Here is a 19,405-nt window from a genome sequence, read left to right as displayed (position 1 = left end):
TTTCAAATCGGGAAACATTTCCGCTGTTTCCGGCATTTCACGTGCAAGATATGAATAAATATGACAAGGAGGCTCAGCTTGCAATGGCTCCAGGGTCAGGGATTCTGATTGGTGCAGATATGCACGTGCTCCGTCTTTTTCCCAGGCCTTCTGGCCCACCCACATACGTCCATACCTCCTAAGACAGCCTGGTGTCTGACCATAACCTCTTACACATCCTACACACTGCTGGGTCAGCAGATGCATGATCACATTACTTCAATAAGCAGTTATTGAAAGTGGATGAATATCAGAAGCATTAAATATAACTATCTATTATAGTGACATATTTTCTACAATAAAGGCAAAATATTGTAAATGAATCCTGCTTATCCTAGACCAGTATCTCCCAAACCAGTACCCAGGGATCACCACACAGTCCACATTTTTGCTTCCTCCCACATCTCTACACATGTCTTATTCCTTGTTTGTTTGGCTCAAATGTGCTGGCAGCTGGGAGGGAGCAGAAATGTGAAGAAGTGGGGGGGGGGGTGGTGGCAAGGACTGGTTTGAGAAAACCTGGTTTACACAGCAGACAGAAGCAGGAGACACACTGATCTATGTCATATATAACAGTTGCCCGTGGAAACAAATGGATTAAAATGACCAAAGAGTCCATCAGGTACAGGTCACACAATGCTAGTGTTTTTATTGGAGTTCAACACATGCAAGGGTTAAACAGCACTGAGCTCGACTTCGATAGACTTGCACACCCACAAACACGTACGGATGCTTCGGCCAACACATGCCAGCAACAGTACCGCGGTAAAACCGTCACACCCTCCCTACAGTATCAGAACACGCCTCCGGAACACCCAGTCGAACCTTCAGACACGTTGGTTGACTTAAGCGGTTAACGGGACACTGCTTTTGCGAAATTAGGTATGTACACACGTCCAAGCTCCGACTTTAAATGTAGATGAGCAGCACGTGAGCGTGGCCTGCTCCTCTTGCGTGATTCCGAATGGAGCACTTTAATGGATTATGTACAGTTTGTTATGCTAACCCATGAAAACAGGAGGCAGACAAATTACTGTAAAGCGATTATTGTGCAAAATGATCCAGTTTCCTTACTGTGTCCTCACTTTGGGCAGCGGGGGGGGGGGGGGGGGGGGGGGGCTATCATATTTGGTTTTCCTGAAATACTTCTAATTAAGTATTCTAAAATATATTAAAAGAAAGCTTTACGAGTATTAGAAAATAGATTCTTATGCCAAATGTGCTCTTGCACTTACAAGCAATCTGATAAACAGGAACCTTCAAGCAGGAAAAGTATTTTTAAACTTTAATGATACTGATTGATCAATATTACAATTTTTTTTTTTTAATTTCAGCAAATAAAATTTACAGTACATTGTACAAATTATTTGTTAATGAGCCTCACACCGAGAGGATAATATCTTTATACACGTCTAAATGCTGTGTTAGTGGGGAGGACCATCAGCTTCTTACTGAATGGTGAGTTCCGGAAGGTAATGCTACCGCTCAGTGCTGACGCAAGGTAATAATACTTTTACAAAATCTGGAATGACTCATGCGGGCAGCAGAGGCCTAAGGCTCCAAGCCACCGGTAACTTTCAGCCCACCCGAACCCAGCAATAAGGATGTCAGTTTACAGCCCTCCACGTCTAACCAGAAGCTGCCAGAATTAAAATGAATGAGAATTCTGGCACCCCCTCCCCCCTCAAAAAAAAGAAAAAAAATTAACACACACAGGGATACGCTTGGAATAGAGGACTAGAAACTTACAGGGGAGAAACTTGCATGCATAAACGTCTGCAGTTGTTGCATTCCATTAATTCTAAAGAATTCATAAAAAAAAAATAAAGATGGAAAATAAGAGGGTTTTCTCTACTACAGTGGAAAAACCACCACCAAAGAATGAAAGCTTCTGGGGGAATGCTGGGTAGTTAAGTGATGGCGGTTTTCTTCAATGATAAATACCACAATTATGTTACAATTGTACATGTGTTCAGTTACTTTTTCCCATACTGTATAGATACACAATTATGTATAGAGGAAAATGTTACAACAAACATATAGCCAAATCCAAAAATAAAATGAAGGTCTCGATGTACACTATACAACCAAGCAGACTTATATTTCAGTGCTTTTAGTCTTGTTACATTCTTTGCCTAATGTCATTATCTGGGGCCCGGTGACATTCCAGATGTGTGCTTATTTTTAAAAGTCCAGAATACTACAATGCATTGGTGGCAGAAGAAAAAAAAAACAATAAAATGAATGTAATACTTGCTAATCTTTTAGAACAAACTTTTTAAAGGGATTTAAACCAATATATCAATATTAAAAACACTGGCTGTAAAAGCAGGTAATCGGACGTTGATTAAACATCTCATATCTGGTACACAGTCCGAAAAACCGGCCACCAAACTCCAAAGGGGGGCAGTATGGTTTGTGAAAATACTTCAGACTCTACCAGATGGGTGAGGCAAGCGCAAGTTTTTAACGAGCACTGGTATTAACGATAACACTAGAGCAGATGCCAGTCGCAGACCCCAGGGTTGGGGAACCCCCGCCCCCTAACAAAAGGAAAAGGGATGTGCTTTTCACTTTTGAAACCTACATACTGGGCAAAGCCATTTGGTGAAGTAGGCAGCCGCCTAGGACGCCATCTTCTGGAAGGGAGCAGACTCAGCAAGCCAATTTCACTTTGTCTCGCACATGGGGCACTACTGGTGATGCTTGCCTGTGACCTGTACCGCCTGTTTCTCTCATTACTTGCCGACGCACGCTAAATCTGCATCCCTCTGCCACACATGCGCTCACTTTGCCCCGTTACGTCCGATCCTGGCACAGCAGGACCTAGGAAGACTCGAGCGAGCGCTTAAACGAGGTCGAGGCGCTAAGCGACCCGGCGAACTCCAACTCCTGTGCTGGTGGCGACAGAGAAGTAGCGTTCGGCAAACAGTCCTGCTGGGATTTTTCCAGAATGGGAGACAGCACAATGGAGAAAATGTCCCCCCCCTTTCTCACAGTGCTAGATAGCACCCCCCCCTCTTAAATGTAGCCACGGATATACCCCCTTCTGAAAAAAAAACCCAGACACACACACACATACGCACACACAACCAAAGCACCACCAAGAATATGTCCCAGGTGATCTCTTCAGGCCCCCACAGAACTGCAGAATGGAACAGGCAGCTGGCGTCTGTACTCCACCCCCAGTAAGCTGGGCCAATGTGGCAGTTATGCAGGGTGGCAGGAATTAGCTGGGGGGAGGGGAGGGGGGGCTGTTGTTCTGTGTGACAAAGCAGAGGTGGCCAGGTGGCTCGGGGGGGGGGGGGGACTCAGGGCATCCTACAAGGCAAAGAGGGCATCCTCAGATCGTTCCGCTTTCTTGCGGCTGCCGCTGGGGGCTCTCGCGGCGGTGGCTGTGGCTGTGGCTGGATTACCACCAGGTGGCGACGGTAAGCTTGTTTCCGCAGCCTTGGCTCGCTCTTCTAAGAACTTGTCAAACTCTAGGATAGGAAAACACAAATAAATAAATCTATCCACCCATTTAACCCAGGACAAGGCGCCAACCCACTGCAGGGTACAATAAATAAAATATACTAAGTAAAACAATAGTTAGATAACACTTTTATAATGCAATACATTATAACTGATAACTCCAAATACACAGATAATGTGAGTTTGAAAAACTGTAAATATGAAGCACACGAATTCCGTAATTAATAAAGCATTTTAACTGTAAATATTAAATCATACCTTCACTTGTCACACCTTCTTCAGCATCATCACCCTTCTGTTCATTAGGGAAAAACAAATAAAATCAGTGTTAGTGTTTCACAAAAAAGCCCTCCACACCATAAAGACAAGATGACCACCCTCAAATCGCCACCCAGCGACCCCGCAGACGCGGGCACGCTCCCACACGGACACGCGGCAGGACGATGTATGTCGACACGCCTGGACTTGTGTGTGCTCGAGCTACCAGCTACTCCGCAAATGCTACCCCCAATCTGAAAGTCTTTAATAATACCTCCCCCACACTATTTAATATGTGCATGCATAACAAAAAGGTTTAATTACTGCTAATCAGCTGCTAAACAAGGCTACAGCTGGGCCTCTTTATCCGTGTCCTTGTCCCCGTTTGGTAAAACTGGGCCTTGCAGAAAAACCACAGAGGGGTGAAAGAATGCAGCTCCTTCTCTACCTCAGGGTCATTTTTTACTCCCTTGCACTTCTTTATGTATCTGTGCCCTTAACTCATTCCTGTTTTTCTTAATAACGTTTCAAAAAACGTGCATTAGAATGAAGATCAGATTAGGCACCATCCTCCACGAGCGAAGGAAACGCACGCGCAAAAAAAAATCCCCCAAAGGAGGCTTTAAAGTGAAACTAACCACGCTGTGATTAAGCAGCCCTAATCCATCCCCGTCAGCATGCCCTGCCGGTAATATCTCCCCAAGCGAGCACGGATTCTGCATCCATCCACACTTCACAGTAAGATGTCAGAGTTTCCAGGATGTTAGTAGCAACATTCCCAGGAATCTTAGTTCTGATTGGCTATAAGGGACTGGGGACATGGAGCTTGTTAGAAGGTTAAATTAGAAAACCAAACTTAAATGAGATGAAAGTAATGAGAAATGTTACACCATGGATGGGGGGGGGGGGGGGTTGTGAGGATGAGAGTGGAAGGACGTATAAGGATTCTCACCACGTCTGTACAGAGCCACTCCTCAATGTCATCCATGACAGAGGACTGTGCAACGGGGATCTAGAGAGGCCGAGACCGGGAGGAACGGAGGCCCCGGAGGGCCAAAATACATCCAAGAACAAAAAGCAAAATCACATTAAATGGAGGCAAAAACGGGAACCAAAATCACAAATCCAAAATGAAGTGATAAAACCCACACAGTATGAGCACACACGCATGCACATGCATGCTTGGAAAGGGAGGGGGCGCACAGTGCGGCATGCACGGGTGGCGCAGGACGCCCTTGGGTCAGGATGTGAATGAAGCGTCGCATTTAGGAGGAAGTGACGAGACGTCAAAGAGTCAGAAGGGTTAATTCCATGGTTTGGTCCTGCCCGGGTGTGCAGGGGACATACTTACTTGCTCGTGGTGCACACACACACACACACGCACGTGCACGTGACCAGCCTGAGAAAAACACTATCAAACTCTCCGCCTGGTTAATTTTTTCCCTCAATGTGAAGCCAGAGTGAAAACAAAAATTCATGAGCAGATAATAAAAGACGGAAGGAGGAAAAGAAATATAAAGGCCAAATATAAACCAACGCCATAAAAAGTTACAAACCATAAATCGGGGTCAGCCAGGGCAAATCAACAGTCGGTACATAAGACGGCCTTATCACGGTAGGTTATAAAATTCTAATTGTGTTGTATGGCCCTGAAGCCAGGAGCAGAGTTACTGTCTCCTTCCATAATACCTCATATAACCACATAGTGTTGTTACAGCTTAACATCAACTGTGTGCTATGACAAGTCAAACTCCCAGAATGCCACTCCAGGCAGGCTGGACCATCCAATCATGTCTTGTCCCACCTAAAGGCTGTTTATTTAAGGGTGTGTCAAACCTCATGATTCTAGGGGATTTTGGACCTTTTTTTTTTTTTTTTCTCCCTGTTTGGCATTTCAAAATTTAAAAATCTTTTAGTTCATCATAATGTTTTGTATCTTTCTATTCACTAAAAAAAAATTGAAAAAAAAAAAAACACTGTGGAAACTAGTGACTCAATCATGACAGCAAATCACACTTACAAAACAAGTCTTTGTGAAATAAACGGTCAGTGTGTTAAAACAGGGGATTTATCAGTACGTTAGAATAAGGCTGTAATATTTGCAGCATTATACATTCAGATTGGACCCCCCCCCCCCTTTCCGCGCCCGCGCTGTTAGCCTGTTAGCCGTGCAGGAGGGATCAGTGCAAAGAGCGGGTGACAGCGAGGCTCCTGTGTCACAGCCGTTTAGGCTAATCCTAGTTTGGCACATCAGAGGGGAAACAAATAATCCCGCAGGCGGGAGAGCGGCTGCAGTTGCCTGGCAACACGACTCTCACATCCGAGACCCCGCGGGTAGCGGATGCTGTGTGACAGGAGTCCCCGACCGTCTGGGTCAGACCATTAGGCAGATCTCGTTTTCCCCCGTTATGGAAACACCATCACCATGACGGCGGCCGAGCCAAAGGAGGGCGGGCGACGTGAAGAGGGGGGGGGGGGGGGAGAAAAAGCAAGAGGAAACCAACAGTAAAAGGGAGCGAAGGATGAGGGGATGTTTGGCCGCAGCTGGAGAGCACGCCGACCACAAGACTCGACCACAGGGGGGCGGGGGTGAAAGCAGAATGGACCACTTCATATACAGGCAAGGGCTGACCATCTAGATAGTGTGCTCGTGTACGCAATTACTATTGTCACCGCTTTGAAGTCCTGCTGTCCTAAAGACGATTTACTACAGATTTACTATTAAACCCCTGCTAATGGGAGGAAGAATACAAAAGAACCACTGGAATACATAAATGTATTACATTTTATTTATATAGCAGGCGCTTGTACATCCCAGAAAGTGAGGTCAGCCAGGGCCTGGAGAAGCTGAGGGTTAAAGGCATTGCTCAAGGGCCTAACGGTGAAAGTGCTGGGTTCTGGGACTTGAGCCAACGACCATCTGATCACAGGCTCGGCGTCCTAACACACCGAGCCACACGACTGCCTCCACGGAGCCTGAGGTAGGAGGGCACGCGTATTTCAGTTAGAGCCTGAAAGATTTCCCTTTTACTGTCATGGTGGGGTGGTTTTAGCAATATGGGACCACAGTCAGGGGTACTGGGGGTACTGAGCTGGAAAGGGCAAATGGGAAGGGGGGGGGGTATTTGTGAGTGCTTGGTGGAGTGGGGGTGGGGGGCGAAGGTCAGAGACGCTGGTGAGGTGCTCACCATTCCTTGGGAGATAAGCCAGCCGTCTATTGGCTCCATGTCTGCGTTATCACCTTTTACACTCAGCTGAATCAACAAAGACCAGTGTGTAAAGAGTAAAAAACACACATTGGCAGAACCAGGGAGTACAGGCACCCTTATGACACAAAAAAAAGAAAAAAAAAACTACCAGGAATTCATACGGCAAAATCTGAGCGGCGTGAGAAGGGTTTCGAAAACTAAACATCCCGTCGTCAGATACAGCAAGACAGGCAAGTTGATTTTACAGGCCAGACCACAGACTACAGCGTCTGAAAGCTTATCGGAGAAAGCTGACATTTCATATCCAACCGACGGTCCTACCACAATCCACTCCTGAACTGGATACAAATGCTTAAAAGCACCGTCTTTTAATTGAAAATAAAATTGCTTTGCTACAATGAGCATAACCAAGTATGCTCTTAAGATCACTTTAGCTACATTTGCTGCACCCTTTTGCCTGCTGTTCACTTTAGTACGTTGTGTAATATCCCTCCAAATCCACCATCTTACACTATACGATTTCTCCATTGCGTAGTGACCCCATACTGATGATAAATGAGGCATTGTTGCAGGCATGCATGGAAACAGAGCTTCCATAGTGATTCCATTGTTGTTGCTCCTTCCCATATGTAGTCCAGAATAAATCATTTGTACACGGACAGCTTGGGTCATACTACTGCACCTTTTTTTGCATGCTCAGGGTTCCTGAAGAATGACATCACTATGTAGATTTGTGCTCGACAGGTGTAAATGCAGCAGGTATGAGGTCACCACCCATTACAGACAGCATCTTATCAAGAAGACCTTTAAAACACCTTCTAAAACGAGCTATTCACTGTCAAAGCTAAAGGCTGCTGTTTCTGATGCCATTTTTAAATGTTGAGAAATGCGCAATTGTCAGATGCAAATCTGTTCTTGGATTACAGGCTTCTGATTTTTAAGAATCATAAAGTGATTCAATACAAATATCTTTAAGTCAAATTCAGGACAAAACCTATGTTTGATTACAACATGTGTTTCTTATTTTTGGCATGTGGTCACCTGGACAATTACATTGATTTAGAGATTTTTAAGGTCTACTGGTTTGTGTTTGGGCGCCCATGTGCATTTCGTATGTAGATAGACATTAGGGTTAGATGATGCTAGAGTGATTTGAATTGAGAGCGAAAAAGTTTTAGACATGCAAAGAGGAGGTGTCCAAGAATGCAGGACCAACGTGGTGCTTTTAAAAACCAGGCACCTGCACATCTGTGCAGAAAGCACAGATGGTGTGTGCATGTGGTGGGGGGGTTACAAAACTACATTTCCCAGCAGGTTCAGCAACACTCACCCCTCCAGTATTCTGTTGCCTAACGTCTAGGGCGGAGGCCAAGCCACCCAGCGCCTGTGGGTCTTCATACTTCACGCTATCAATAAAGAACGAAAGAATTCAGCCTCACTGGCATTCTGTGGTGTAGTGGCAAGAGAAGCTGACTTAGAACCTGAACGTTGCTGGTTCAAGTCCCACACCTGGAATTCTCAGGTAAAATTGACAATATTACGAATCAATAAAAGTGCTTTTACTTTACAAGTTACATGAGAAAAAAAAATCCCTGGAGATAAGAGGAACACAAACACACACTCACTTTTTGCGCTGGTCTGCCAGAGAGCTGCCCCTTGTCTGGGCAAACATGTCGAAGTCGTCCTTGGGGTGGCACCTGGGCAGCGAGCTCAGGGTGCCGCTCACGCTGTTGTTGCTGACGTCTGTGGGAACGACGTTTTGATTAACGATTTTTAATCACATTAACCACAGGGTTACTGTGGATTAATTTAGATTAATCACGATTAAATATTGTTCATTTTTAATCTATATTAATGACATTTAATTTTGCATGAGCAAACAGACTCAAGAAAAAAGGGAATATGTGTGCACTTAACATGTTTATTGAACATCTTGAACATGAGTCGGATGCATTCCATCTGCCACAGAAATGCAATACCATGGACCCATATCAAAAAGCAAGATTTTTTGCTTAGTCGTGGGGCTTAAAACAAAACGAAAAGTTCACAAAAAGTTTGCTCACAACAATTGGACCACAAGCGAGGTATGTGATGCGCAGAGAACTGTGATGCCCCGGGGAAAAATCCACAATATAGTGGGGTCGCGATAGCTGAACCGCGATATAGCAGGGGATCACTGTACAGTGATTTGCTCAAAAGGCCTGTGGTAATGATGCAGTGTGTTTCACTCCATCCTCACCGAGTCCGGCCAGCTGGGTAGACAGCGTGTCCGGCGTGGCGGTGGTGGCAGCGGCGGCGGGGGCCGCGGAGGGCAGACCAGGGGTTGGGGCCACACTGACCATGGGGCTCACCACCGCGGGGGACCCAGGACCCAAGTCGATCAGGTTATCTTCTGTGGCCTCGCTGAGCACCTGCGGGTATGCACAGGGTCACAAAGGGACCAAAACGTCACATGTCCTCTGGCTTTACTGCCACTATTCAACAACCTGTAATGATGTAGTGGGATTAATGAAAGTTAAAATTATGTGGGGGGGGGGGGGGGGACAACAATCTACAATTACAGTACACATGTCTGAAGTATGCACACATGATGACAAAAGACCTTCCCTAGGGGCGTTCAAGCATGAGATTTTATTCTCATTCAAAGAACAGAGACATTCTCATTCTCAACAGGGAAAAATGGGCTAAAACAATTCTATTTGGTAGAGGAAGATGAGCGTTCTCTGCATAACAGTAAGGTAAGTGCAGATGGGGGTGTTTCTACAAGTTGGACAAGGGAGGAATATGGATAAACGAAGAATGCTAAGTGGTACACTGTGCCCTAGAGAAGGAGAATGTTCTAGAAGGGTGCTTGCATGAGCGAGTGAAAGCGACACCATCATCCTCACCACACAACGTCCACCTTTAGACAAACAGTGAAGGTCCATTTGCACTCGACCAGTCTCTCCCCAGGTGACACCAGTTCATTACACACATTTATAATCCATCAGCGTCAACCAACAAAGAGACTCAGGGACAGTTAATTCCAACCAGCTATGCCTGAGTGGACCATACCAAGTATGTAGAATGGCTGGGGGGTGCCTATGGAGTGAACCACTGCCTTAAGCTAAAACACTTGCACATTAGAAATCCGGATTGAGTCCTCCTGGTTAAGACATTAAGGCAAGGTCATTATTCCACTAATGCATCATTGTTTTGGACATACAAGGCAAGACACAAGGTTATTATAACAGCAGATGTACACAAAAAGACACCTCATTGGGTGGAGTCACTATCTGCAGCCAATCACTTTAACCCGAATGGAACCACAACCATGATGTGCCCATCAGTTATGAAAGGTATCTGAAGAGTATCTAACAGCCACATAGGTGGAAATGGGGAGGGCAGGGATAGGGACAGGTGGGGGTGGCAGATGTTTCTATTTCTACCATTGGTTAGCAAGTTCTTGGGAGATTAAACAAGCACATATACACACGCATCATGTTCAACACTCACTTAACTCACTATTATCAATTAAAATCTACTTTGATTATACTTGCCTGCCTCAGCTAGCAAAACAAAAAAAAAGCAACGTGTACAGATTAAAAAAAGATGTTGATTGGCCACATGGTCGATATACAAAAAGAATCACAGCTGATGTTTGTTCAAACAAAGTCACATCCGTAGCAGACGATCCAGAAAGGTGACATTTAACTTACCCCATTGTTGGAGCTCCGTGCGGTTCTGCCGGACCTGTATCGCTCATATCTGCCAAGAAACAAAGCAATAAATATACAAAGACCTGCCTAACATCATTCACTGCCTACTTTTTTGTTGGGGGGTAGCATTCCAGTCAAATAGAAACAGCAAGAGATGTAAACATACCGCAAACGAGTCTTAAGAATCATCGGAGACCTTCACAGAATGGTTTGGCAGTTTCAAGGTAGAGGGTACCTCTCATATCGCAGGAATATGTTGTTGAGGTCGTCGTTGACATGCAGGAGCTCCTCGGTCACCTCTTCATTGGAGACGCGTGAGATGAGCTCCACTATCCTCTGCTGCATGGCCCGGCAGGTCCGATTCAGCTCCTGCATCAGAACCGGGAGATAGTGGCTATTAAGGAAGGTGCTACACCATGTTCCATCCAGGGGATGGAGAAGGAATCCCAGAACAGGAAGATTTATGAGAAACAAGCACACCTGGAGAAGCTCGAGATCTGATGGGTCCTCCTGTCCCGGCACCATCTCAGTTAGCATCTCTGACATCACCTTGGCGTTCCCACGGACAATGTCTAGTTCGCTCCGCAGTCGGGCGATCTAAGAGGGAACAAGGGCGAGTCTGTAGGACAGAAGGTACCCCAAGACAGGTCCATCCCATTCCTAACTTGCAGATAAACCACTGCCCTCACATACAGCAGGGCAAAGTTACAGACATGGTAAATACATTAAAAAGGGGGGTGTTTCTCAACATGCGTACTTGACCATTCTTTTGTTCTTGTGTACCCGTTTTACGTCATCTTCCATTGTCAAAGACCAGCTCCAATACCCAAGAACAGAAGTACAGGGGATGGTAAAAATCCCTGGATGTCGTTCTTGCCCCGCCCCAAATATCGAGGATGCATCTGTTGCATCATTGCTGAACAAGACCAAACCCATGATTCACTGTGCTCCAAGTTCATTAATGGGAGGCAAGTACGATCTTCACATCCTTGGTATTGAGAAACACCTAGGCTATGACCACACCTCTTTGACCCTTGACCCAATGACCCCTGCGACCCCAGAGATCCACAGGGGCACCCACCTGTTCAGAGTTGGCGTTGATGGAGCCTGACATTTGCAGGCTGGGGACCTGTGGTGTGTTATAGGCAGGGGCCACCACAGTGGAGGCAGGGGGGGCGGAGCCCGTGTGCTGAGCAGTTCCGGCCTTGTACTTGTGGGTTGCGGGGTCCACTTCAGGCACTCCCTGGGAAAAAACACTATGTCTGCCAAGGCAAAAGCAAGACTGGCCCATTTATTTAAAAGACAAATGCATGCCTTATTTCGACAGGACACTCAAGACCAGCAACCAGCAACATAAAGTTATGCATGAATGATTTATATAATCCGGCCTGATTGGCAGGCCATAATAGTGTCAGCGGTCTATTGAAAGGAGACTTGGGGCCTGTTTTAGAAAGCAGGATTTCTTGCTTAGTCGGATAACTTGTCAGACTTAAATGCACTTTATCGTCATTTACTTACATTTAGCCCAGACTACCTTAAATTTGAAAAGATATCCAGCTAAGCAAGAAAGCCTGCTTTCTGAAACCGGCTTCTGCTCTCAATGTCAATAAAGATCACTGAAGTAGTCAACCTTGAAAGAGCCAAGCACATTTCTGAAAAACGCTCGTATGACGATTTAAAAAATGAAAAGGTATTTGGAGCGGATGGGGGGTTTAAAACTCGGGGCAGGGATTTGGGGGCAGGATTCTCACCCTCTGAGGAGTGTGAATAGGGGACAGTGCGTCCAGGTCGGCCATGGGGAACTCGATGCCCTTCCTCTTCAGCTCTTCGTAGATGTGGACCACGCCGGTCAGGTCTGGGCTGCTCCGGAAGGCATCTGCCCAGGCCTGGGACACAAGGTTTGGGTTAAACGTCAGCAGACCTTGAAAACTCCTGCTCCCTCATTTCCCCATAATGAATCTACAGAAATCACGATAACGACACGCCGGAGGGAGGTGCGATGCAAGGGCTGACCACAATAAATATTATCGCTTTAATATGAGCACACATTTCCTTTATTTACTCAAGCCTGTACACTATACAAAGGGATCGTTTTAAGCAGATATCACCGGGAACTTGGGTAAATGCCCGACATTTCTTTACGACTGCAATGCGGTAATGTTCATTCAAACTGAGTTATGTCAAAGCAAATAGGGACAGGGTGAACCAAACACCACAAAGGGGAGAGAAATTTATACCAGTCAGCTGAACTGCTGCAAGTAACTGGATACTTGTGGGGCAGGTAATTGGAGATGGACTCTACCGCTGGGGCTATAGGTCCCCTCATGCGAGCTGGCCCCCTTATCTCGAAGGTAGTGAAACCCCCCCCCCCCCCCCCCCATTCCACCCAGTACCGCACCTGTATCAGAGCGAGCACCTTGTCCTGCACGATGGTGGGAGGGTTGCTCTTGGGAGAGATTATCTTGACGAGGACACCGTCGATGAAGTCGCGGGTGGCGACCAGGACGTGGAAGCGGTGACCACAGTTCTTCACGCAGGTCTCCAGGACCTGAGGAGATGGTGCGTATCACTCGTTGTGATGTGGGTTAATCGCTTGCTTATATGTAAAGTTGACCTACACGTCCTTCAACTAGACATACGTCCTCGGGGCGAAGACACACCAAAGCACTTATGAGCTTATCAGTCTTTCAAACACCATCAAGGCTAATCACACTCTCTCTAATCTCACCGTCAGCGCCAGCATCACTTCCCGGTAGTTTTTATTCCCGTTTAGTCGTTTCTTCACAGCCCTGATGGCATCCTTGGGGCTGCAAGAGATGGAGGGGGGGGGGGTAGCCATGAGTCTCCATGAGCGGTTTTTCTATGGTGAAACGAGAGCTGATCTCGATAGCTTCATTGTGATGGCGGTGGGATCGTAGCGCCAAGCCTGTGAATAATTAACACTTACAGCAGGTGTCAGCGCTGCCAGGGGAACTGAGGCCTCAAACCCATAACCCACTGACCCTGGAAGTGTGTTATTACAGCCCCATGTGCCATTTTCATAACTCAGCTCTTAAGACGATACAGAAGTGATAGGCCAGGGAGACAGAGACCATCGGGAGACTGCCCGGTCCTTGACGTCAACCAAGACCATGGGTTTGCAGGTTTAAAAGTCCACAGCGGAACGTTATCAGCAAGCTGAAGGTACAGGTTAGCCTGCACATCCACATACAGGGCCGGGGTGGAAGCATGGGTGCGTATGTGTGGGTTATATATTATATTGTGGGGGCCAAATGCCCCCTCAATGTGATAATATCTGTTATTTTGACGATGTGGGGACCATTTTGTCAGTTCCCACAAGGGCTAACTCAATTTAATAAAAATCTATAACTGCAATCAAAAAACTAAAAAGTCTTGTATTTTGTTTGTTTACTTGTGGTTAAGGTTAGGGCTGGGTAGCGGTCGTCACTGTCGGGTTTAGGGTAATGCTCGGGAATCTGAGGATCCGGACTGCAGTCTGAAGAAGCTTCTAGTACCAGAAAGAAATCTGACCACACAGAAGCCGACGGACAGGCCTGAAAACGTCAGCAGTGGCAGGGCTTCGGAGAGGAGCGGGAGTAGGACCCGCCTAGGTCAGCACCACGGGCCACCGGAACCCACCGGAACCCACCGGAACCCACCGGAACCCACCCCACCCCACCAGCACCCTTCCTCACCCCTCCTCAGTCTCATTGATGATGTCACAGATCTCCATATTCAGAGTCCAGTCTTCGCTCTGTAGAGAGCCGTCCGTGGCCTTTTCTGGGAGAGATGAGATATACAGAGAAAAGAAAGATGCTCATTACTCATCTAACACCCAGCAGCCCACAGCAGAAACCTCCAAAGACGGGCGTTTAGGTGGGAGCCCCTCCGGCAGCTCCGACCGTCAGGCTGACAGCCGCCGTTCCTCCGGAACATAATGCCGGCAGCGTGAATAAATCACACCCTCAACAGTGACTTTCACACAATCATAACAGCCTCCATCAGCGAGAGAGAGAGAGAGAGAGAGAGAGAGAGAGGAGAAAAAAACAGCAAATTAAAGCCACACATGAGCCAAACAACCCAAGCAACAGAAGGGGTTTTGGGCAGAAATATCGGCAGATTGTGGGTCCAAAGGGCACTTGTGACCACGTCCAACAGGCAAGAACGATCACCTCAGAACACATTGCAGGAGAGCATCCATACATCAGCACTAGCTATTATTACGCTGCTATTATTAGCATCACAGCTTGTTTTCCCCTGCGATCCCTGGCCTGGGTTAAGCGTCCCTGGATCAGTACCGGGCTCCCACCCCCCCACCCCCCACAGGAAGTGGGAGAAAGCTGCCGAGAACCCATACGTTTCACACCCCCGCCGGCTGACCCTATCCCCCACGCTGCAAGTCCCAGTTGACCCACAGGAGCGGCGACGTTGAGGCGTTTAGCCAGTCACCCGTGGGCTTAATGTGGCCCTGCAGGGGGCGCTAGAGCAGCACCCAGCTCAGGAACACCCCCCTCTGCCCACTGTCTGTGTCTAATTGATGCCAATTATGTTCTCCTGCTGCAGAGATCCGGCTCACAGTCAGCAGACGCCATGCTTGGACTACAGCCCGTAGTTTTAGTGTGTGCTGTAGCAGACTGCTAAGTAGATGACTGAAGGTTTTAAAAGTTTCCTAAAATTATTCCAAGTACTACACTTTATGTAGGTAACAGAAGAAACAAGAACTACTCCGATCCTTGCACCGCAGATCAAGGCAGCAAGATCTCATCAGTTGTCCACCACAGAGGTCCTTGCGGACCAGGAAGCCAAAGAAAGATGAGGTCACCCTGTCAACCTGGGGCCCTGAATGGCCAGAGCATCCTGGGCCTGAGGCCACCAAACCAACAAGCAAATAAACCCACATCACTCTTGAAAAAAAGACCCTGGACACAAAGAGCGCCCTGAACCGCAGAGTCCAGAGCAGCCGCATCCACGGCGATTCCCTCATCAATCCCGCGTTCAGATACACTGTGGGAAGCCACACTCCATCCAGGAAGCTTGTGGTGGGAGGCGGGGGGGGGAGGGTGCAGGAGGTGCGGGGGAGGGGGCTGGCATCCTGCAGGGTCACGTGAGCCCCAGCGCCAGGCTCTGCCACCCTTGGATGTCGCCATAGCATCCACTCAGCCACAGCTGATAGATACAGGCAGCATGCAAAAAAATTATAATAAGCATAATTCAGACGCCCTAATCAAGCCGGATCGCATGCAACGCCCAGTCTGGGAGACTCAGATAACCATTTAATCCCTATACCTTAAGTCTGATGAAAGAAACCTGGTAATGGTGGTGTCACTTCTAATCTAGCTCATCGTAAATCTGTATGTCTCCTTAGGTACCCCCAGACTGCCAGGGCCCACTGTAGTTGGCCTTTGGCACAGCCTGTAATTCACAGAACAGTCCAGAGTTCAAAGGTCGCCTTCTCAGGAGGGATTCTGCAGCTTCTGCAGCACTTCTTGATGGTGATCTTAAGTCGCCGTGAATTCTTGAGTTTACAGGCATGCTGGCCCTTTTTCTACAGTTACAATCGACAGCAGTCTTATCACTCATTTTGGTCTCCATGCTTCTCTCCACAGGAAGGGCTGTGGCACCAGGTCGCTCTCAGCATCAAGCCATGTCCCATGCAAACTTCCTGACTGACATCCTTGCCCCCAACAAGAAATGGACATCCCCCAGTTCACGGCTCCATCCAATTCCACAGTGATCACCTGACCGAGCTCCCGAACGAACACTACGTCCCAAGAGCGCTTTTGCGGTCCAGCTGGAACAAGCAAGGAAGTCTCGGGTTAACGAGGTGCACAGGGAGCAACAGCAAGGAAATCGATACGTTGTAATAAACCTCGAGATGAACGAGGGCCAACCCAGAAAGGCCGACGCAGGAGTAGCTAAAATGCCGAAACTTCACAGCACACAGATCATTGGCTTGGCCAAAGCCCAACTAGCATTTGGCATCATGAGTATATCGTAAGTGTGACTAATATTCACGAGGATGATACAGCCATTAGAGATACTACGTACAGAGAAGGACCATCTGTCCCAGAGGTATAGGAAGGTAGGTGCTAATTTGACTACTGTGGTTCTTGACAGCTTGTACCCCAAAAAGAACACAGGTGGCCCGTCTTTGCGTTTAGGTGGCCCGTCTTTGCGGTTAGGTGGCCCGCCTTTGCGGTTAGGTGGCCCGCCTTTGCGGTTAGGTGGCCCGCCTTTGCGTTAAGCTCCAGCTGCCCCTGGCCAGCCACATGGCTGGTTTTCTGCATCACTTCTTCAAGTGTAGGCCAGTGCCTAGATTGACCAGAGGAGGTGATCAAATCTCAGCTGGGCTCCACTCCTGATACAGAAGTGCAGCCACATGAGGCTTGTCAGGTGACCCCTGCATACAGCTGCCAGGATGACAGGAACGGGCGCACGTTATCGACCGGCGCCATCCCCTCTGGGTGGAGAACATCTACCCTCATTATTGGGGGTAAATTGACACTGAGTGGATACAAGAACTGCACTCTGCAGCTCCAGATCTAAAATAGCAGCCAGGTCAACCACCCACAGGAGCATAGAGGTGCTGTATAAGTATTTAAAAAAAAACACTGTTCATGAGTTTCTGCGTGGGATACTGAGGAAAGACCACATTTTATTCTTAATGGTAAATAGATACAAAAGTAACACCATCAGCATTAAGGTGTCAAGCAGAACTACAAATCAATAACTTAAAACCTTCTAGAAGTGACAGCCTCCATAGACCTTCTTGCTCTTTACAAACGAGGCATAAAAAACCATCAAGGTTACGTATGTCCATTTCAAAGCTACAAGGCATCAACATACTCCAGCTAATCACAGCTCAAGGCCACTCCTCCCATCTCTCTGTTTCTCTCTACTGAAAAAATCCACTTGGTTACAAGCCTACGACACCCAAAGAATGATACCAACTCAAGATAAGGGAGGAGTCACTCAACAAACCAGACAGTAGGTCTGCACCACAAGCTCATCACACATACACCATGTTCAGATTAGGGTTGCAAAATTCTGTGCATTTTCCCATTAATTGCCATATATCCCCCTTAATTCCTATGGAAAGTTTCAAACTTGGAATATTTTTATAATTCCCCAACTTAACTTTCCGTGCAATGGAAAGTTTCTGGAAAGTTTCCAGAAACTTTAAGCCCCTTTGGAACACTAAAATTGCAGTCAGATTAACCTATGGCATTTGGGTATTCATGGCTTTAATACTTAACCATACTTCCTCTATTCTTCCCTCCCCATGGTAAAAAAAAGAAAATCCAGGTTTGTATCGAAAATGATATCGATGGAACTACAAGATGACAGAGTGAGTGAGAAAATCACCTCCTGGAAATTATGGGAATAGAGAGGCAGACAGATGCAAACGTGCTGGGGAGTGTGCACTGAATGCCGTTGCATCACCACCATTTCACAAGGCAGGAGCAGATGAGAAATGGATTCCTGTTGGTGCTTGCAAAACCAAAGATACGTGTTCAACACTGAGCACAGAGGTCACTGATTAGAGCCATCATCGGCTACCTGGGTGATCCTCTACCTATCCTCGGTGTCTGTGGTACTTGAGGGAAAGATGACCTATCAAAAGCCACAATGAGATGTGCTGGCCTAAACTGTCTCAGCATCTCGTTAAAAGTACAACAAATGCTTTCTACAAACAGGGCCTGAATTTTATCTACAAACTGGAAAGTAATACAGTCCTATAAAGCCCATGTAAAAGTCCCACTTTAAAGAAACGTTACAGTGCACATAAATGTATTTTAGCTGTCTTTCTGTCTCCAAGGTGGCAATGAAGGACAGCTGGGATTTTATAAGATAAGGAAAATAACTGACAGCAGTCAAGTCAATGCCCAATTAAACGTGCAGACTCGGTCGAGTTGCTTAAATTTCCCTTAAATGAATATTAATTTAAACGCCGGACAATGAATTACTTGTTTAAACAGTGACCGTTGAATTGTGCTACACGACCTACTTGATTAGACTTAGCCATGTTATTTATGGCGCTTTTAGGACATCAGATTTTTTAAATACTACATTAACTACTTTTATGACTTTGTAACATATCAGGTATCACAATCCGTCAGTATTTTCTCCGCTGAACAGAAATAAAACATAATGATCAGTACTGTTGTCTGCCGCTAGTAAGACCAGGGCGAGCGACACCAGACTGTGTTTGATTTGCTGCAATCAGAAAACAATATTAAATATTACTTATGCTCACTGCCATTGGTTTCCCTTGCTTAATCGTCAGGGGTACGATATGTTAGCCATCTCAGGGTTTATGAAGTGGGCGATCAATTAACTTCAGCCGGACCTCTCTCTGGCTAAAGTGGCTCCGTTAGCTAGCTGCGTCAGACAGCTGCAGAAAAAGCGGCTTCAAAAGCCACCATCAGTGCATACTGTTATATGACCGCTATCAAATAAGATAACGTGCGCACGATCAAAATTATAAACCGTACAGGTAATTACTTACCTATGCATTGCCCCACTGGAGTGCTATATGGATTCCCCAATAAAAACTCCATCTTGATGACAACAAATAATTTGAGCTGACTGACAGTCAGAAGGACGGAGGCACATTTTACGTCCCTCCTACGGAGCAGTGTGATTGGGCGACGTCAGCAAACGGTCCACGCAAATTGACAATCTTCTTGTCAATCAAGTGGGAAGGCAACCCGAAGATAACGCCCA

General features: G+C 46.8%; 1 protein-coding gene across 5 annotated transcripts; it reads right to left on the bottom strand.

Moving 5' to 3' along the window:
- Nucleotides 1–662: 662 nt before the first annotated feature.
- On the bottom strand, nt 663–19,338 carry tom1l2a (target of myb1 like 2 membrane trafficking protein a). 5 transcript variants are annotated; one of them, XM_023821711.2, is made up of 16 exons: nt 19,188–19,338; nt 14,374–14,458; nt 13,407–13,485; nt 13,077–13,226; nt 12,430–12,564; nt 11,760–11,921; nt 11,159–11,275; nt 10,914–11,047; nt 10,679–10,727; nt 9,220–9,391; nt 8,606–8,723; nt 8,283–8,386; nt 6,960–7,012; nt 4,724–4,783; nt 3,772–3,808; nt 663–3,521 (listed from the first exon to the last, which is right to left on the bottom strand). In XM_023821711.2, the coding sequence occupies exons 1-16, from the start codon at nt 19,237–19,239 to the stop codon at nt 3,361–3,363; spliced, it is 1,668 nt and encodes a 555-aa protein (XP_023677479.1). In that variant the 5' UTR covers nt 19,240–19,338; the 3' UTR covers nt 663–3,360. The 5 variants fall into 5 exon arrangements, with proteins under 5 accessions (XP_023677479.1, XP_023677475.1, XP_023677476.1 ...); XM_023821707.2 differs by having other exon boundaries at nt 6,960–7,025; nt 8,311–8,386; XM_023821708.2 differs by lacking the exon at nt 6,960–7,012 and having other exon boundaries at nt 8,311–8,386.
- Between the last annotated feature and the right edge of the window lie 67 nt (nt 19,339–19,405).

Source organism: Paramormyrops kingsleyae, chromosome 22 (assembly GCF_048594095.1).
Source record: "Paramormyrops kingsleyae isolate MSU_618 chromosome 22, PKINGS_0.4, whole genome shotgun sequence".
NCBI classification, from domain to species: Eukaryota; Metazoa; Chordata; class Actinopteri; order Osteoglossiformes; family Mormyridae; genus Paramormyrops; species Paramormyrops kingsleyae.
This window is presented reverse-complemented; position numbering and strand designations above follow the sequence as displayed.

Bases quoted from the DNA above. Each gene is read 5' to 3' on its own strand.
- tom1l2a (XM_023821711.2), bottom strand. From the start codon at position 19,239: ATGGAGTTTTTATTGGGGAATCCATATAGCACTCCAGTGGGGCAATGC. The intron at 12,565-13,076 runs GTGCGGTACTGG...CTTGTGTCCCAG, and splicing joins AGGTGCTCGCTCTGATACAG to GCCTGGGCAGATGCCTTCCG. The intron at 3,809-4,723 runs GTGAGAATCCTT...CCTAATGAACAG, and splicing joins AGTGGCTCTGTACAGACGTG to AAGGGTGATGATGCTGAAGA.